Source organism: Caretta caretta, chromosome 14 (genome assembly GCF_965140235.1).
Source record: "Caretta caretta isolate rCarCar2 chromosome 14, rCarCar1.hap1, whole genome shotgun sequence".
In the NCBI taxonomy this organism is placed as follows: domain Eukaryota; kingdom Metazoa; phylum Chordata; order Testudines; family Cheloniidae; genus Caretta; species Caretta caretta.
The window spans coordinates 49,239,776-49,257,877 of NC_134219.1; the positions used below are offsets into that span (position 1 = coordinate 49,239,776).

The window sequence follows — 18,102 nt, forward strand, 5'->3', positions numbered from 1 at the left end:
AGCTTCTGGGGAAAGCCCCGGCTGCTGGGAACCGGGAGGTGGGGACGCAGGGCGGAGGGGAAAGGGGGGGAGTGAAGGACTCTGGGCAGCTCACGAGCTCGTCTCTGCCCCCAGCAGAAGTTTTTCCAATCAAAGCTCTGACCTCCCCTCCCCCACCATGTCTCTCTGATCTCCCCGGATCCACCTGGCTACAGGACACAGCAAAGATCGTGTTGGGGCTGGGATCTGCAGTGACCCCTGGGCCCTGCTCTGGGTTGCGGCTTTTGAAGGCAGCCTCTGTGCTGCCCAGCTGGCCTGCCTGGCACTGGCTGTATTTACACATCTCAGCCAGTTCCTTTGAGACTCTTGGGTATAAATGATCCGGGACTGGTGGTGTGAGCGTGTCTGATTTTAGCAGCTGCTGCCTCACCTCCTCCTTTGTTAGAGCTGGGAAATTTTCTGGTCCATCCACAGCATCATCAAGGACGGACACAGCCTCCTGCCTCACTCCAAACACAGACAGGAATAGCTACGGGACATTTCTGCCTTTCCTGCTTCACTAGTTACAGTTTCACCATCTGCATCCGGACCTGGACCCGGACCCAACCTAGCGCTATGTTTGTTCCTGACGTGTTTCTGAGCTGTCTTCTTATTGTCCTTCAAATTATTGGCCATTGGATCCTTTAGTTTCCCTTATCAGTTGCCTACATGTTTACTTGTAACTTATGTTCTTTGCCATTTACTTCCTGTTTCCCATCCTCTGTACTGACTGGGCTTTGATCTCCATCCAGCTCAGTGTTTGCATGTTCCAGCCATACACGCTGCATTCTTAAAAAGCCTTTTTAACCCAAAGCCTGGACCCCGCCGGTGGCTGTCTGTGTGTGGACTCCTGTGCCCCTGCAGGACTCAAGGGGGCTCCCCCCACGCACGGTCTGCTTGTGCAGATCCAGTCTCAGGGTCGTGGCTGTGTTTGGAGAGCAACGTGCTCCCACCGGCTCAGATGTCGCAGTGGTTAGGGGCCCTCCCTGGTAAAAATGTGACCCGGGTTTCTAGTCTGAGGTCATCTCATGTCAGCTCCCAGACGCTGGCTCTTGTTCTGCTTTGTCTGGGAGACTGACGAGCCCCCTGCTCCCAGAAATCGGCTCCCCGGGTGGGTCCTTACAGACCGGGATCAGGTCACCCCTGAGCCTTGCACAGAACAGGCTCCTTCCATCGCTCACTCACAGGCAGCTTCTCCAGACCTTGAGGCACCTTTGCGGCTCCCCTCTGAACCCCGCTAACGTTTCAGCCTCCTTTCCGCAGGGCCGACGCCAGGGCTGGACACAGCAGCCAGTGCCGATCTCACCAGGGCCGTGTCCAGAGGAGACACCATCTCCCGGTGCCTGCCCGATATTCCCCTGTTCCTACAGCCCTGGGTCACACCTGCCCCCTAAGCCACAGCATGGCACTGGGAGCTCACACTCAGTTGGGTTCTGCCTTGACCCCCCCCCAAGTCCAGTTCAGAGTCTCTACGTCCCAGGGTGCAGCCCACCTGACCCCCATCATGTGGGACCCACATCCTCAGTTCCTCGCTGTCCAGCCTGGCACCCGGCTGTGCGAAAACACATGTGAATGGGCCCAGCTCCCCGCGTGACCCAGCAATAGGAATAGAACCCAGGAGTCCTGACTCTCAACCCCCTGCTCTAACCCACTGGACCCCACTCCCCTCCCAGAGCTGGGACAGAACCCAGGAGTCCTGGTTCCTTCCTTAGCCCTTCTACCAAACTCCCTTAACTCCCGGTTGTGACGATGTGACTCAGCAGGGAGGGGGGAGTGTTGACCTGGGAATGTGCCCTGGGGATGGGAGACCTGAGAGCCTGTCACCTGAGCCAGGAGGGGGAGGGGGAGGTAACACCTCTGCCCGGGAATGTGAACAGAGGCTGCAGCAGGGAACCTGCTGGGTGGGTTGAGTTGGCAGTTTGGAGGCTGGGGAGAGGAACACAGGGAACCCCAGGGCTGGGGTCTAAGCTCCCTGCTCCCCCAGAAGGACGTGATTGAGGGGTCCTGGTCGTACCCACAAGCTCTGTTGTGGACTGTGTTCCTGTTGTCCAATAAACCTTCTGTTTTACTGGCTGGCTGAGAGTCTCAGTGGATCCCAGGAAGAGGGGTGCAGGGCCTGGACTCCCCCACACTCCGCGACAACTGGTGGCAGCGGTGGGATCTACTGCACCCCGTGAACGGCGCTTCCTGCAGTAAGTGACTGGGGAACAGTAAAACGAAGGGGAATTGACGGGGACCAGGCGTGCTGAAGATTCAGAGAGAGACGGTTTCGGGGGGCGGCTAACCCCTGGGAATGTGTGACCAGAGAGAAAGACTTTTGCAGTAACAGGGTCCCCCGGGGGATTGCAGTGAGCGGTCCCAGGGGCGGAGGAGTCTGCAGCTCGACCCTAGCAAAGAGGTGGTGACCTCAAGAAGGACTGGCACACTAAGGGCTTTTCCTGGAAACCGTGGGAAGCTGCCCGGCCTGCGAGTGGCCAGCAGGGAGATGTACGCTAAACGCCTTAAGAGTGACCTGGTGGAGCTGTGCAGGCAGAGAGGGCTGCGCATCGGGAGGTCCACCAAGGAACAACTGATTGCCCAGTTGGAGGAGAGGGATCGCTTGGATGACCCGATCCCTGTCCCTGAGGGGAGCCGCCCGGCAGACGCAGCGTGGGCCCTGGGGCCTGACCGGGCTGGGAGGGGTCAGACTGCTGCCGAGGACATCCCGAGACCCTTCCTACCTATGCCTGGGGGAGGGGTTGGGGGAAGCCCAGCGAATACCGAGGGCACCCTGACCCCAGCACCCAGCAGGGGATCCTCCCGGCGGAGCTCCCCATCCCTGGAGCAGAGGCGGCTGGAATGGGAGAGGGAGATGAAAATGAGGGAGCTGGAGGATCATGAAAAACAACGTCAACATGAGGAGAAACAACGTCAACATGAGCAGGAGGAGAAGGAGAAACAACGTCAACATGAGCAGGAGGAGAAGGAGAGGGAACGTCAGGAGAAGGAGAAACAAAGACAGCATGAACTGGAGCTGGCCAGGCTGAAGAGCAGTGGGGCCCCGGCTGTGGTGAGTGCGGGGGGACCCAAGACTGCAGGGAGCTTTGATAAGTGCTTCCTGGCCCAGCGGAAGGAGGGGGAGGACATAGATAGCTTCCTGACGGCCTTTGAGAATGCCTGTGAGCTGCACAGGGTTGACCCTGCAGACAGGCTCCAGTTCCTCACCCCCTTACTGGACCCCAAAGCCGTGGAGGTGTACAGCCGGATGACAGGGCCGGAGGCAGGGGACTATGAACTGTTCAAACAGGCCCTGCTCCGTGAGTTTGGGCTGACCCCCGAGATGTACCGGAGAAGGTTCCGGAGTCAGCGTAAAACGCCTGAGGTCACCTACCTACAACTGGCCAACCGGATGCAGGGGTATGCCCGCAAGTGGACAGCTGGGGCCCGAGCTAAAGAGGACCTGCTTGACCTAATCGTACCGGAGCAGCTGTATGATCAGTGCCCTTCCAACCTGAGGCTGTGGTTGGTGGACAAAAAGCTCGAGAACCCCCAGCACGCAGGGCAGCTGGCCGACGAGTTTGTGAACAGTCGGTCAGGGGGTAGCCGGGAGGAGTCCCAAAAGAACAGACCCCCCCCGATGCAGAGAGAGAGTCACCAGGGGGCCTCCCAGCGGGGAAATAGGGAGAACCCCCTCCCAAGGGGAACGCCTGGTGTCGGGCCCCTCCGACCCGCTCGAGGGGACCAACGTGACCTGAGCTGCTATCACTGTGGCCAGAGAGGCCACATACGGTCCCAGTGCCCTGGGCTCAGGGACAAACTGAGCAGACCCAACCTACCCAGGGTTAACTGGGTAGGGACCCAGCTGGACGAGGGGCAGACGACCCAGGAAAGGGGGCCTACCAGTTTACCACCTGCTCAGGAGGGAAGAGTACCCCAGGCCAGCTCCACCAGAGGGCTGGAGGCTCTGGACTCAGGGTGCTCAGTTTACAGGGTGGGCGCGGGGCTGTCCCTCCGGAGAGAGTGCCTTGTTCCCCTGGAGGTGGATGGGAGGAAGGTCAATGGATACTGGGATACGGGCGCGGAGGTGACGCTGGCCCGGCCCGAGGTGGTGGCCCCAGATCGGGTGGTGCCCAACACCTACCTGACCCTGACAGGGGTGGGCGGGACCCCATTTAAGGTGCCCGTGGCAAGGGTACACCTGAAATGGGGGGCCAAGGAGGGCCCCAAGGATGTGGGGGTACACCACCATTTGCCCACTGAAGTTTTGATGGGGGGAGACCTAGAGGACTGGCCAAGCAAGCCCCAGACCGCCCTGGTTGTGACCCGTAGCCAGAGCCGGCGAGGGGCACTGCTCCCTGACCTCGGGGAGGGTACCGCACCGGAGGCGCAGGACCCTACCCTGGTGGGAAGGGAGGGCCGAGGGGCACGGCTCAGAGAGGCTGAGGCCTCAGACCTGGCCACTGAGGGGGAACCGGTCCCCATCCCTTCCCCAGCCGCTGAGTTCCAGGCCGAGTTGAGGAAAGATCCCTCCTTGCGGAAGCTCAGGGACCTGGCCGACCTCGGTGTGGTACGGACCATGAGGAGAGGCTGCCAGGAGAGGTTCCTGTGGGAGAAGGGGTTCCTGTACCGAGAATGGGCTCCCACAAGGGAAGTGGAGTCCTGTGGGATCAGGAGGCAGCTGGGGGTCCCCCAGAAGTATCGCCGCAGGCTCCTGTACCTGGCCCATGACATCCCCCTCGCAGGGCACCAGGGAATCCGGCGTACCCGGCAGAGGTTGCTACAGAACTTTTACTGGCCCGGGGTCTTTACCACGGTCCGGCAGTATTGCCGATCCTGTGACCCCTGTCAGAGGGTGGGGAAGGCCCGGGACAAGGGGAAAGCGGCTTTGAGACCTTTGCCCATCATAGAGGAGCCTTTCCAGAAAGTGGCCATGGACATCGTGGGGCCTCTCAGCAAGACGACCCGGTCGGGGAAGAAATACATTCTGGTGGTGGTAGATTTCGCCACCCGCTACCCCGAGGCAGTGCCCTTAGCTTCCATTGAAGCAGACACCGTGGCAGATGCGCTCCTGACCATTTTCAGCAGAGTGGGGTTCCCCAAGGAAGTCTTGACAGACCAAGGCTCCAACTTCATGTCGGCCCTGCTCCGGTGCTTGTGGGAGAAATGTGGGGTCCGGCACGACTGGGCCTCAGCTTATCACCCCCAGTCCAACGGGCTGGTGGAGAGGTTTAACGGGACGCTAAAGATGATGCTGAAAACCTTTATGAACCAGCACCCGCAGGATTGGGACAAGTACTTACCTCACCTGCTGTTCGCGTACAGGGAGGTGCCACAGGAGTCGACCGGATTTTCGCCTTTCGAACTGTTGTATGGAAGGAGGGTGAGGGGCCCCCTGGACCTGATGAGAGACGAGTGGGAGGGGAAGGCCACTCCCGATGGAGAGTCAGTGGTGGAGTATGTCCTGATCTTCCGAGAGAGACTTGCTGAACTCATGGGCCTGGCCAGGGAGAATCTGGCCAGAGCCCAGAGGAAGCAGAAGGTCTGGTATGACTGCACGGCGCGGGCCCATGCCTACGCCACCGGGGATCCGGTGATGGTTCTCATCCCAGTGAGAAAGAACAAACTACAGGCCGCCTGGGAGGGCCCTTTCAAGGTCGTCAAGCAGCTCAATGAGGTAAACTATGTGGTAGAGCTGTCGAACCGGGCGCACCACCGCCGGGTGTACCATGTGAATATGATGAAGCCATATTATGCCAGGGGGAATGTGGTGTTGGCCGTGTGTGGACAGTGGGAAGAGCAGGGGGATGACCCTTTAGTAGATCTATTCCCTGGGACCAGAGCTGGTTCCCCCCTGGAAACAATCCCCCTCTCGGATCAGCTAACCCCTGCCCAGCAAGCTGAGGTCAGGGAGGTGCTGCATCCGTACCGACAGCTGTTTTCCAACCAGCCTGGACGCACTAATCTGACTGTCCACCGGGTGCAGACAGGGTCGCACCCGCCGATAAGATGCTCCCCCTTCCGAGTCACAGGGAAAACTGCTCAGGACCTGGAAAGAGAGGTCCGGGACATGCTGGCTTTGGGGGTGATCCAGCCATCGGCCAGCCCTTGGGCCTCGCCGGTGGTGCTGGTCCCCAAAAAGGACGGGTCGGTCCGGTTCTGCGTGGACTATCGGAAGCTCAATGCCATCACTGTATCTGATGCCTACCCCATGCCCAGGCCGGACGAGCTCCTAGACAAACTGGGAGGAGCTCGGTACCTTACCACCATGGACCTTACAAAGGGCTACTGGCAAGTGCCGCTGGATGCAGATGCCCGGCTGAAATCGGCCTTTATCACCCCTCTGGGGCTCTATGAGTTCCTGACCCTGCCTTTCGGCCTCAAGGGAGCGCCGGCCACCTTCCAACGCCTGGTGGACCAGCTCCTGAGGGGGATGGAGAGTTTTGCCGTGGCGTATATTGATGACATCTGTGTCTTTAGCCAGACCTGGGAGGACCACGTGTCCCAGGTTAGACAAGTGCTGGACCGACTCCAGGGGGCTGGGCTGACTGTAAAAGCGGAGAAGTGCAAGGTGGGGATGGCGGAAGTGTCTTACCTGGGCCATCGGGTGGGGAGCGGCCGCCTAAAGCCGGAACCAGCCAAGGTGGAGGTGATCAGAGACTGGCCCGCTCCCCACACCAAAAAGCAGGTCCAAGCCTTTATTGGGATGGCAGGATACTACCGAAGATTTGTGCCCCACTTTAGCGCCATAGCCACCCCCATCACTGAGCTATGCAAGAAGGGGAAGCCAGACAAGGTGGTCTGGACCGAGCAGTGCCAGGAGGCTTTCCGGGCGCTGAAGGAGGCTCTGGTCAGTGGCCCAGTTCTGGCGAACCCAGACTTTGACAAGGCCTTTGTGGTGTTCACCGACGCCTCCGACACGAGACTGGGGGCGGTGTTAATGCAGGAGGATGAAAAGGGGGAGAGACACCCCATCGTGTACCTGAGCAAGAAGTTGCTACCCCGGGAGCAACACTACGCGGCCATCGAGAAGGAGTGCCTGGCCATGGTGTGGGCCCTCAAGAAACTAGAGCCCTATCTCTTCGGGCGACACTTCACCGTCTACACCGACCACTCTCCCCTGACCTGGCTGCACCAGATGAAAGGAGCCAACACCAAACTCCTGAGATGGAGCCTGCTCCTGCAGGATTACGACATGGACGTGGTCCACGTGAAGGGAAGTGCCAACCTGATAGCGGATGCGCTGTCCCGGAGAGGGGGCCCCGAACTTCCCCAGGTCACTGGTCACAGTGACCCCGCTCAGTTCAGTCTCGAAGGGGGGAGAGATGTGACGATGTGACTCAGCAGGGAGGGGGGAGTGTTGACCTGGGAATGTGCCCTGGGGATGGGAGACCTGAGAGCCTGTCACCTGAGCCAGGAGGGGGAGGGGGAGGTGACACCTCTGCCCAGGAATGTGAACAGAGGCTGCAGCAGGGAACCTGCTGGGGGGGTTGAGTTGGCAGTTTGGAGGCTGGGGAGAGGAACACAGGGAACCCCAGGGCTGGGGTCTAAGCTCCCTGCTCCCCCAGAAGGACGTGATTGAGGGGTCCTGGTCGTACCCACAAGCTCTGTTGTGGACTGTGTTCCTGTTGTCCAATAAACCTTCTGTTTTACTGGCTGGCTGAGAGTCTCAGTGGATCCCAGGAAGAGGGGTGCAGGGCCTGGACTCCCCCACACTCCGCGACACCGGTATAACCCGGGGCTCCTGGACCGACTGCACCTGGGCTGGGCTAATACAGGCTGCCGTGGGCTCGGCTCAGACCGACCAGATTTTAAATAAAGATCAAAAACGTCCCCAAAATCCACTTTATGGCTATTAGCAAAGCGGCAGAGCGAGATCGGGGGCGGCCCGGCTGTGGACACACACGGGGCGGGGGCTATACGGGGACTGGGCCCTTCCCACACAGACCCCGCGCTGGGCCCTTGGACCCGGGGGAGCCGCACACGGGTGCCATGGGGCCTTTAGCCGGGCACTGGGGCTGCCCCACCCCCAGCCATGGCCCTGATCCCATCCCACAGGGACCCCATTGACCAGGAATGGCCGAATCTGGCCCAAAGCCTTCTGGGTAATGGCTGGAGGGGCTTTACCTGGGGTGACTGACAGCAGCCTCTGGCCAACAGGGGCCGGGCTTGGGGCCCAATCCAGCGCCCACTGGAGTCAAGAGAAACCTTCCCCACGATGGCAATGGGGTTTGGATCAGCCCCGTGGGCCCTGCTGCCCCCTGACGAGGGGCGACCCCCATTCCCAGCCCCATGGGGCAGCAGCCCTCTCCCTGGATAGGTGCCCCCTCCCAAGCCCAGCAGCGGGGTGGGTGAGGGAAGTCCGAGGGGCCGGCTCCCCGGTGAGTCTCTAGCGGGTTGGCTTGTCCCGGTTACGGGGTCGGGGTACAGCAGCTGGCACCAACGGGCACGGAGCAGGGACGCTGGGGGCAGCGGGGGGGCAGTACGAGTGGGTCTCACGAAGGCACCTGGGGGATTCAGGGGCCCGGCTCCTCCCCGCGTTTATCTGAAAGGCAAAGAGGGTCAGTTACCAGGAGCTCTGGGCCCTGACGCGTTCCCCAGCACCCCCAGGGAGTCTCCCATTGGCACAGGGGGTGCTGGCTGGCTGGGGGGTCACAGCAGGTGGTGGTGGAGAGTCTTCCCAGTGGGTGCTGGGTGGGGAGTGGTTATGGCTGGCTGTGGGGGACACAGAGGGTGGGGGCTTGTTAGAGAGCTTATTCCTTCACTCCCACTTCCCTGGTCCTTCTCGCATGAACAGAGAGCAACAAGACCCAAAGTTAGCTAAAATGATAAACATACACCTAAATTCTTAAAGTATAGGCCTTTACAGACAGGCCTGAAAATCTATATCCTAACAGGGGTCTCCCCGGGGACTGCTGTGTGGGCCCAGGGGCTGCGGGTGCAGCGGGTGCCCTCCCCAGGCAGCGGCTACTCACAAGGGGCCCCGCGGGTTGCGGGCGGCGTTCATCTTCATGCCCTTGATGATGAGGATGGTGCCCGCGATGATGCCGATGATGCCCACGGCCAGGCCCAGGGCGCACACCAGGGTCTCGGTGGTCTCGGGGACGGGGGTGGGCACCTGGGCTTCTGGAGAGAGGGGGAGAGGGACAGGGCACGGAGTGAGGGGAGCTGTTCCCACCCCTCCCTCCCAGGGCTGGGATAGAACCCAGGAGTCCTGGCTCCAAGCCCCCCCTGCTCTGACCCATTAGCCCCCACTCCCCTCCCAGAGCCAGGATAGAACCCAGGTGTCCTGGCTCCCAGGCCTGGGCCCCACGGGGTTCCCGGGCATCCCAGCCTCACCCCAGTGCTTCGTGAAGGGCTCGGGCAGCCCCCCGTGCTCCACCCGGCAGTCGTAGAAGTCGCCCTGGCTGGGGAGGAAGGGCAGGTAGGAGAACTTGCGGAAGGCATAGTCCTGGCGGGCGTAGAAGTCGGTCTCGTAGACGCCCCCCGTCACCTCCTGCCCGTTCTTCAGCCACGTCACGCTGAGCACGGGCGGGAAGAACTTGTCCACGAAGCAGATCAGGACGTTGGGCTCGCCCAGCTCCACGGGGCCTTTGGGGAACACGGTCACCTCAGGGGGCACTGGGGAGACAGGGATTAGTGGGTCCCATTGCCTGCCCCTGAGACAGCCACTCACTGCCCTGGGGCTGGGTCGGAGCCAGCACCCCCTAGAGGGGAAAGGCCCCGTGCCCCATTCCCTGCCCCCCTGAGCCAGCCAGTCCCTGGTGCTCACGTTCCAGCTCAGAGGTCTCTCCCCAGGACTGTGGGGGCGTCACCGGGGCCGTCCCAGCTCCCTGCCCTGACGGCTCATGCAGCACCAGGGGCCGGCGAGAGAATCCCTCAGGGGCAGGGCCTGGGGCTGGGCAGGGGCAAGGAACAGCCCTCGGCAAAGAGATGCCCTGGGCCACCAGCCTGGAGGGTGTGAACTGCCCGGGACCCCTGCCCTGCACAGCCCTGGCCCGGCTGACTGGCTCCCCGGAGCCCTGCAGGGGCTTGCACTGGGTATGCATGAGGCAGGAAGGGTCCCACCGTTCTCGGTCCGTGTGTGGTTGGTGCTCTGGATCATGATCTCCAGGTTCTGCTTGTCCACGGCGATGTTGGCCAGGCCGCCCTGCGCCTCGTAGCTGGCGAACTTGGTGAATTCAGGCAGGCGCCAGACGGCCTCCTTCCTCTCCAGGTCCACGTGCAAGATCTCGTCTTGGTCGAACTCGAACATGAACTCCCCGGACCCCTGCTGGGATCGGTCCGTCCGCTGGTAGAACTCCACCTGGGAGAACACGTGCTCCGCTGCGGGGAGACGGGCGTCCCCATCAGCACCCACGCCAGCCCCTCCCCGGGATACAGGGTCTCTGATCTCTTCCTCTGGGGCCACACTGGCACTGGGACGCCCCGGTGTGGGGGGAAAGCGGGTGCAGGGAGCCCAGTGACCCCTGGTATCGTGCTGGGGCATTGGGGTCAGGGCTGCCTGGAGGGGCCAGCGCCCCCCACTGTGCTCCCCCTTCTGCTCACTTCAATCCCATGCAAGCAGGGGCCGGGCCTGTCCCACTTCGCGTGTGAAGGGGGACGTGACCCCAGCCCACAGTGGTGTAGGGGGGAAGTTGGACGTCATTAGTGCCGGACATTTCTTTCTCCCGTCTCTGTGGGGGGCTGGTTCTGTGTCCCGGCGTCGCCATGACCTGGCTCTCGGGGAGATTTCAATCCCTGGCCCCCGACACTCACACCCCGGGGCCGGTCACTAGGACCCCGGGAACTCCCCAGCCAGAGACATTAAAGCTGCGCTGGGGGGGGGTCAGACACACGCCGGGAGGGGGAGGGGTCTGGCTCAGGGCTGAGGTTGGGATTCCCCAGGGCCCAAGGGAGTTGGGCACCTACATCCTAGGGAGTCGTTGGATGATCCCAGCTCGCCCAGCAGGAACTCACAGAGCGACTGCAAAGGAGGGGACCCGCCACCACTAGCCGAGGAGAGAGTCACCTCCCTGTGGGTCTGAGCCCTGGGGGGACAGGGGACAATGGGGCCAGGCCGGGGAGCAGGGCCAGGGGCTCCTGCTCTGCACAGATGCTCTCACTGCTCAGCAGGGTCTGGACCTGGAGTGGCTCTTTGGGGGGGTCCATATCTGGTGTCCCGATGGGGGGGTCAGCCCCTGAGTCCCTGGAGGGGGAGGGGGCTGCACCCCTAGGGCAGGGCTGTCTCGTAGCCAAACCACAATGACTTCCCCGTGATCCCTCTGCTGCCCCCGCACCAGCCTCCCCTCCCCTGCTGCCATGGGGGGGGACACCCTCCTCCCTGCAACCCCCCCCCAAATCTGGCTCCCCTCCATACCCCTCCATGCCCTATCAGCCCCCTATTGTCCCTCCCTGGGGGTGGGAGCCTGGCGCTCGGGTGGGTGAAGCCACCCCATCCCTCCCCTCACCCCGGGCCCAGGCGTCACAGCCCCCACCCCGCCCGTACCTGTCACCGCCCCGGTGCCCGGCAGGGCCAGCAGGGTGAGCAGGGCCAGCTGGGCCATGGGGACGCCCCGTCCTGCGCCCATCTCCTCTCCCCGGACACTGGGCTGGGCGTGGGGCCGGCAGTGCTAGGGGGCCAGAGGGCACGTGTCACATTCTGGGGGGAGGCAGGGCTGGGGGTCAGCGCCCGGCATTGGCCAGGGGAGCCCGCCCCAGGGTCCCGCACCCAATGGCAGAAATCCCTGCGCGAACCAGGCTGTTACCGGGCAGAGCAGCAGGGCTGAGCCTCGCCGAGAGGAGACGGAGAAATTCAGTGTTCCCGGCTCTCAGGATTGTGTCACGAGTCTCAGGATAATTCTCGTGTTTTCCTAAAGCCCCAGCTCCTGGAGTCACGTGGGTCTGGGACGATTCCAGCCTCGATCTTAGAGACAAAGTGAGTGTCCAGCCCTTGGGGCTGCGGGGAGAGCTTCAAACTGTGACCCCCGGGCACCCGAAGGGCTCAAAGAGCAGAAGGCAAATAAACCCCACAGCTGGTATTCGTACATCGTCGCAGGATTTTAAAGCATTTGGGGCTGACAACATGGCACATTCCCAGCCAGATGCCTGCTCCTGGCGTGGACACGGCGCCTCCAGTGGGGGGTTGTCCCTGATGCGGACACGGCGCCACTGGGGGAGGGGCGGGGGGGCTTGTCCCTGATGTGGACGCGGCGCCACCAGGAGGGGTTTTGTCCCCGGTGTGAAGACAGCACCTCCCCAGACGGCGCTCACGCCCCCCCCAGGCACCCTGCTCTGCAGCACGGCTGGGTGCACACGGGGGACTTGGCCGGACCAGCTCTCCACTGGGGGGGGTCACACCCCTGAGCCACAGAGCTCTGCCGGGACAAGTGTTAAGTGTAGACCAGGCCACACACGGGGTTTGGGGCATCATCCATGGAAGACTGGGACACGGGACCATCACCCATGAGGCCCCAGGGTGGGGACTGACTGGCTGAGGAGGGGGGGACGGGGACATGGGGCCTTTCCCCTCTGCTGGCACCTGCTCCGACCTGCTGTTAGTGACCAAACTCCCTTCCCCTGGGCCCTTTGGTCCCTGTCCCCTGCCCAATCCCGCCCCCCCCCCCCCCCCATGGCACCAAGTTATCCCCACCCCAACGGCTAATGCGCTGGGTGTTCATACTGCTCCCGGCAGGAGGGGCCGGGCACTGGAGGGGCCGGAGAGGGGCAGTTGGGGGGCTTGCCTGGGACCCAGGAGCCCTGGGGTCATTCCTGGCCCTGCCACAGACAGTGTGTGACCCTGTGCCAGTCACTGACTTCTCTGGGCCTCCCTCCCCAGCTGGGCATTGGGGACAATGGCCCTGCCCCACTGGGCTGGGGGTGAATGCAGCAGAGAGGGGGAGGGGCTCAGAGACTGGGGCGCCAGAGAAGCCCCTTCGGGAGATCGATGGTGGGAACAGGTGAGAGGCTGAGCTGTGCCTGACCCATGGAGACTGAGCCCCCCTTTCTGGTGGGGTCCCAGGGGCGGCAGGGCTCAGGTCCATGGAGGTGGGGGAGGGGGAAGCTCAGAACTTCTGCCTGTAGGGCCAGCCCCAAACCTACCACTGGGCCTAAATTTACCCCCAACAAACCAGGGATCGCCCCACATTTGGCCTGCACCAGGGGAAGGGGATGGAGGGTCCCAGGCTTGTTGCTGGGGGCCCTGCTCTGGTGGGGGCTCTCCCCGCTGACCCAGGGCCATGGCAGGCGCCGGGCAAGTCCTGCAGCCCGACCCCAGGCCCTGCTCTGCCCCCTACGAGGGAGAAGTATGGAATCGAGCCCTGCTTGGGCCAGCTCTGCCTGGCGACGGATGATGCTGCCCAGACTCGATGCTGCCTGGCCCCTGGGCTGGGGGTACCCAATCCCCAGGGCCGTGGGCAGCGTCCTGGGTCTGGTGCTCCGAGCTGGACAGAGAAGGTCTCAGTCTGCGGGGTCCCGACGACTTTCCAGATCTCTCCCTCCTGAGCCACGATGGGGGCGGGTCGGATCCTGGGGGCCGGGAGCCGCTGGGCTGGGGCTCTGCTCATGACACTGACGGTGCTGAGAACCCACCTGGCTCATTGCATGGAGCCCGAAGGTGAGCAGAGACCCCAGCGCCCCGGGGAGCCCCGTCGTGGGCAGGCGCTGGGTGTATCTGGGGGTGGGGGGATCAGACCCCAGCGCCCCGGGGAGCCCCGTCCTGCCTGTGCTGGTGCCCCCCCCGCTCAGTGTCTCTGCCCCTGTCCCTGTCACAGTCTCGGCCCTACGCCCCACCCCGGGTCAGTGTTGTCATGGAGTGTGGGGGAGTCCAGGCCCTGCACCCCTCTTCCTGGGATTCCCTGAGACTCTCAGCCAGCCAGTAAAACAGAAGGTTTATTGGACAACAGGAACACAGTCCATAACAGAGCTTGTGGGTACCCCCAGGACCCCTCAGTCACGTCCTTCTGGGGGAGCAGGGAGCTTAGACCCCAGCCCTGGGGTTCCCTGTGTTCCTCCCCCCAGCCCCAAACGGAAACTAAACCCACCCAGCAGGGCCCCTCCTGCAGCCTCTGTCCACATTCCTGGGCCGAGGGGTCACCAACACCCCCCCCCCCCCGGCTCAGGGGACAGGCTCTCAGGTCTCCCCTCCCCAGGTCAACACTCCCCCCTCCCCCCCCGCCCCCTGCCTCACACGCTCACAAGTGTTACTGTCACTCCCCTCCCCACACACGGCCCTGCCCGCCCGCCGGGCTCCCCTGGGTGTGGGCGGGGTTCAGGGCGGGGGGGCTCCGGGGGCTCCGGCTGTTCCCCCCCCGCTGGGCTCCGAGCCCGGGGGCAGCAGGGGTGGGGCAGGGTCCCTGACCCCAGCCCGTCCCCCCCCAGGGCGGTTCCTGTACCAGGCGAAGTCGGAGTGTCTGTTCACCAACGGCACGGAGCGGGTCCGGTTCCTGGACCGGTACCTCTACGACCGGCAGCAGTTCGTGCACTTCGACAGCGAGGTGGGGGTGTACGTGGGGGAGACGGCGGTGGGGCGGCGCTGGGCCGAGGGCTGGAACAAGGACCCGGCGATCCTGGCGGAGCGGCGGGCGGCGGTGGACACGTTCTGCCGGTACAACTACGGGGTGATCCAGCCGTTCACCATCGACCGGAGAGGTGAGTGGGGGGGCTGAGCGCTGGGGGGGGGGGGTGAGCGCGGGAGACACGGCGGCGGGGGGGGGCTCAGCTGCTCCTGCGCTGGGGAGCGGCAGGGAGAGGGGCGGGGCCAGGGCACGGGGTCACGGGGCAGGGGCGGGGCCGAGAGAGCAGGGGGCGGGGTCACAGCCAGGGGGCGGGGCACAGAGAGCAGGGGGCGGGGTCACCCAGCGGCAGCTGCGGGAGGGAAGCCGGGTCTAGGAGCGGCCCAGATCCTGTCCCCGGGTCCGGCTGTGGCGCCCCCTGTCGGCAGGGCCGAGAGCCCCAGACCCCGGGTCCGTCTCTGGGGGGCTGTGGCTGGCCCGCCCCCCGCCCCTCTAAGGGGTCCAGCCCCCAGCGCCCCCCCCCCCAGATCCCCCTCGGGACACGCGGCTGCAGCTCCTACCCCCCCCTTCCTGGGCTGGGAGGGGGCGTGGCAATGGGGCAGAACTTTCCCCTCCCCCCAGCCCCGCCCCTCCCCCCTCAGGGTACCCCTGGCTGAGGGGTGGGGGCAGCCCCTGGTCCCTGGCTGAGACCCCGTCTCCCGGGGCCCCGAGGGTCAGACCGTCCCCAGCTCTGTCCCCATGGGGGTGACGGGACGCGACTCCCCTCGGGCCCTTCCTGCCGGAGCCTGCCCAGGGCAACGGGGGGCAGGAGAGAACCAGCCAGGGGCGATAGTTGGGGGGCTGGGCCTTTCCCAGGGGCAGGGGAGCACCTCTTCCTCCTGAGCACCCTTCCATCTCCAGCCCCTTTCCCAACCCCCTCTCCTCTCTCCCCCCAGTTCAGCCCGAGGTGACAGTTTTTCCCACAAAATCGGGGTCCCAGCCCCACCCCCACCTGCTGGTTTGCTCGGTGATGGGGTTTTACCCCGGGGGGATCGAGATCAAGTGGCTGAAGAACGGGCAGGAGCAGACGGCCGGGGTGGTGTCCACGGAGCTGCTCCAGAACGGAGACTGGACCTTCCAGATCCTGGTGATGCTGGAGATGAGCCCCCGGCGCGGGGACGTCTACACCTGCCAGGTGGAGCACATCAGCCTGCGGGACCCCCTCAGCGTGCACTGGGGTAAGAGCCTCTGGGTGTGGGGCAGCCCCTGAGCCCGCAGGGGCAGCCCTCGCTCTGTGGAGCCCCCAGGGGTTGGGCCTGGGGCAGAGCGCTCACACGAGCCCTGCTAACCCAAATCTATCAACCTGGGCTGGGAGCTCACTTCCACGGGCTCCAAAATGCTGTGTAGACACAACCTGAGTGGGGCAGTGATGCAGTGGGGGAGGAGAAAAGTCTCCATATTAATGACTGGTCTGGAGAAGGGAGATGAGGAGCGTCTGTTCTCCCTGTCTCACAGCACAAGGACAAGGGGACACTCAGTGGAATGGAAAAGGGGCAAATTCACACCTGATAAAAGGAAAGACATTTCCACACACTGTGTAATTAGCCTGTGGAACTCACTGCCACAGGATATAACTGAGCTCGAGCAAGGTTCACACAGAGACGGGCTATTTCTGTGTCCCACAGACTATCCAGGGCTAGACTCAGAGCTGTCCGTTGGGTAGGACGAATTGGGGGAACCGCTCCGTGCCCTGCGGGCCGGTGCGATTGGCTGGCACAGTTGGTCCCAAAAGAGACGAATCTGTCACTTCAACCCGGGCCCCGAACCCCCCTAGGGTTGGCCCTGACTAGACTAGTTCATGATGACAATGGGCAGGGATATCCCACTCTGCTGCAGGGCCTGAGCCGATCTCTGACAATCACAGACCAGGAGGAGCCCTGATGGGGGGCAGATTGTCCCACAACTGATCCTGCAGGCACTGGCCCCTGGCTTTGCTCCGGCTGGTGCTGGTCACTGGCGCAGACGGGAGCCCGGCCCGGAGGCCCCTGACCCGGCCCGTTCCATGTCCCTGTTTCAGAGGCGCAGTCTGACTCCGCCAGGAGCAAGATGCTGACGGGCGTCGGGGGCTTCGTGCTGGGGCTGATCTTCCTGGCGCCGGGACTCCTCATCTACCTGAAGAATAAGAAAGGTGAATGGCTCTGGGCAGGGACGGGGCACAGGGTGTCTCTGGGGGGGATGTGGGGCTGGCGAGGGGCTCAGGGGAATCTGGGGGCTGGAGGGGGCTGGGTTCCTAGTGAGGAGTGTTCCATACCATGGGGCAGGGATTTACAGTAATAATGGGGGAGGGGGGGTAACCCCAGGTCTGGGGATTAGACGGGGGCTGGGGTCCTAGTGAGGGACGTTCCATGCCATGGGGTAGGGGCTGGAGCTTTGACCCCCAGGATCCGGCTCCCCCTGCCCACGGCTCTGACCATGTTTCTCTTTGTTTTTCAGGGCACCCTGTTCCCCAACCTGCAGGTAATTTCAATCCCCCTCCCCCATTAAACCCGCCTCCCCCCACACTGACCACAGGCTGTCTGGGACACCCGTGGGGCGGCTGCTTCTGCTCCTCGGCCCATGACACCCGCCCGGCTCAGCCCCGGGGCAGCTGGGCAATGGGGCGTTGGCATCGCGGAGGAGGAGTCTGCGGCTCCCTCGGTCCCCCTTCAGGCCGATCCCCGAGCTGCTCCCGGGGGCAGAGGGTCCTGGGTCCTGCCGAGCATCGCCCAGCCCTGCGGCTGCCGGGCAGAGTCCCTGGGGGCGCCCTGGGGCCTGGCAGAGAAAATCCCCTGTCCCTCCCGCTAGCCCCACAGCCAGGGGCTGATTTCTCTCCCCTCTCCCTGCAGGGCTCCTGAGTTAGATCCTGGGCGTCGGATCCCCCGGCCGGCAGGAGTTTCTGTCCGTCTCTTCCAGCCCCTCACCCAGCCCGGAGAATGCAGAACCTGGGGCCGGTCCCTTCCCGTCCCCGTCTGCTCCCCACGCTCTGCCCGGCTCCAGCCCGCGCTGCCCCCGCCTGGGAACCCGTCCCTGCCCCTCAGTCCCCGCAGGGCCCTGGGGTGACCCTGTCACACTGTCTGCAGTGGCTCACGAGTGTGGGTACCAATCTCAGGGCACAGTTAGTACCCGGGGCACCAACCCCAAATTGGCTGAGTTCTGTACTGAGATTTCACCAAAGTATCGGGTGTGAACTCCGCAGGCCCGGTAACGATGTCACTGTGGGGCCACAGATAGTCCCCTTGGGCTCTCCCATCTGTCTGGCCACCCCGGCCAGCCTGCCTTTGTGATCAGTCAATTGTCCCTTCCCCCACAAATCACAGCAATATTCGGGTCTCTCCCTGTCCCAAAGGACCAGTCGCTTTCCCCAGGTCAGTAGCACCTTCGGTCCCACTCCACAGACAACGCTTGTAGCCAATCCTGCAATAACCTCAGTAAAGACTTGTTAACGGAGACCAAGCACTGGGATTTCTTTACAAGGTTACAGCAGGTCCCACACACACACCAGGGAGTTACAGCCCTCGGGGCCCAAAGGTCGCAGGAACTCCTGTCAGAAGCAAGCGCTGTGTCTGCTATGGGGCTGACTGGGGCACAGCCAGGGGAT

General features: G+C 63.5%; 2 protein-coding genes across 4 annotated transcripts in view; one reads left to right on the forward strand and one right to left on the reverse strand.

Annotated features, from left to right (window-relative positions):
• LOC125621135 (DLA class II histocompatibility antigen, DR-1 beta chain) overlaps positions 1-17,953 on the forward strand; it is a 50,608-nt gene extending 32,655 nt beyond the window's left edge. Inside the window, exons 1-6 of one of the 2 annotated variants that reach the window (XM_075119648.1) lie at positions 13,406-13,588; positions 14,353-14,622; positions 15,422-15,703; positions 16,543-16,653; positions 16,959-16,982; positions 17,351-17,953. In XM_075119648.1, the coding sequence (XP_074975749.1) occupies positions 13,483-13,588; positions 14,353-14,622; positions 15,422-15,703; positions 16,543-16,653; positions 16,959-16,982; positions 17,351-17,364 (807 nt within the window). In that variant the 5' untranslated portion in view covers positions 13,406-13,482 and the 3' untranslated portion in view covers positions 17,365-17,953. Of the gene's footprint in view, positions 1-13,405; positions 13,589-14,352; positions 14,623-15,421; positions 15,704-16,542; positions 16,654-16,958; positions 16,983-17,350 lie in introns of those variants that run through there. The other variant, XM_075119649.1, reaches the window with a different exon arrangement.
• Positions 7,826-11,604, reverse strand: LOC142069170 (HLA class II histocompatibility antigen, DR alpha chain-like). Of its 2 annotated transcripts, XM_075119651.1 has the most exons (5): positions 11,483-11,602; positions 10,063-10,320; positions 9,334-9,615; positions 8,970-9,120; positions 7,826-8,539 (listed from the first exon to the last, which is right to left on the reverse strand). In XM_075119651.1, the coding sequence occupies exons 1-5, from the start codon at positions 11,562-11,564 to the stop codon at positions 8,536-8,538; spliced, it is 777 nt and encodes a 258-aa protein (XP_074975752.1). In that variant the 5' UTR covers positions 11,565-11,602; the 3' UTR covers positions 7,826-8,535. The 2 variants fall into 2 exon arrangements, with proteins under 2 accessions (XP_074975752.1, XP_074975753.1); XM_075119652.1 differs by lacking the exon at positions 7,826-8,539 and having other exon boundaries at positions 8,966-9,120; positions 11,483-11,604.
• Positions 17,954-18,102: the final 149 nt, after the last annotated feature.

Coding starts and splice junctions, on each gene's coding strand:
- LOC142069170 (XM_075119651.1), bottom strand. CDS start 11,564: ATGGGCGCAGGACGGGGCGTCCCCATGGCCCAGCTGGCCCTGCTCACC. Junction 9,616..10,062: donor CCACACACGGACCGAGAACG/GTGGGACCCTTC, acceptor CTGTCTCCCCAG/TGCCCCCTGAGGTGACCGTG. Junction 9,121..9,333: donor GCCCTTCACGAAGCACTGGG/GTGAGGCTGGGA, acceptor CCCTCTCTCCAG/AAGCCCAGGTGCCCACCCCC.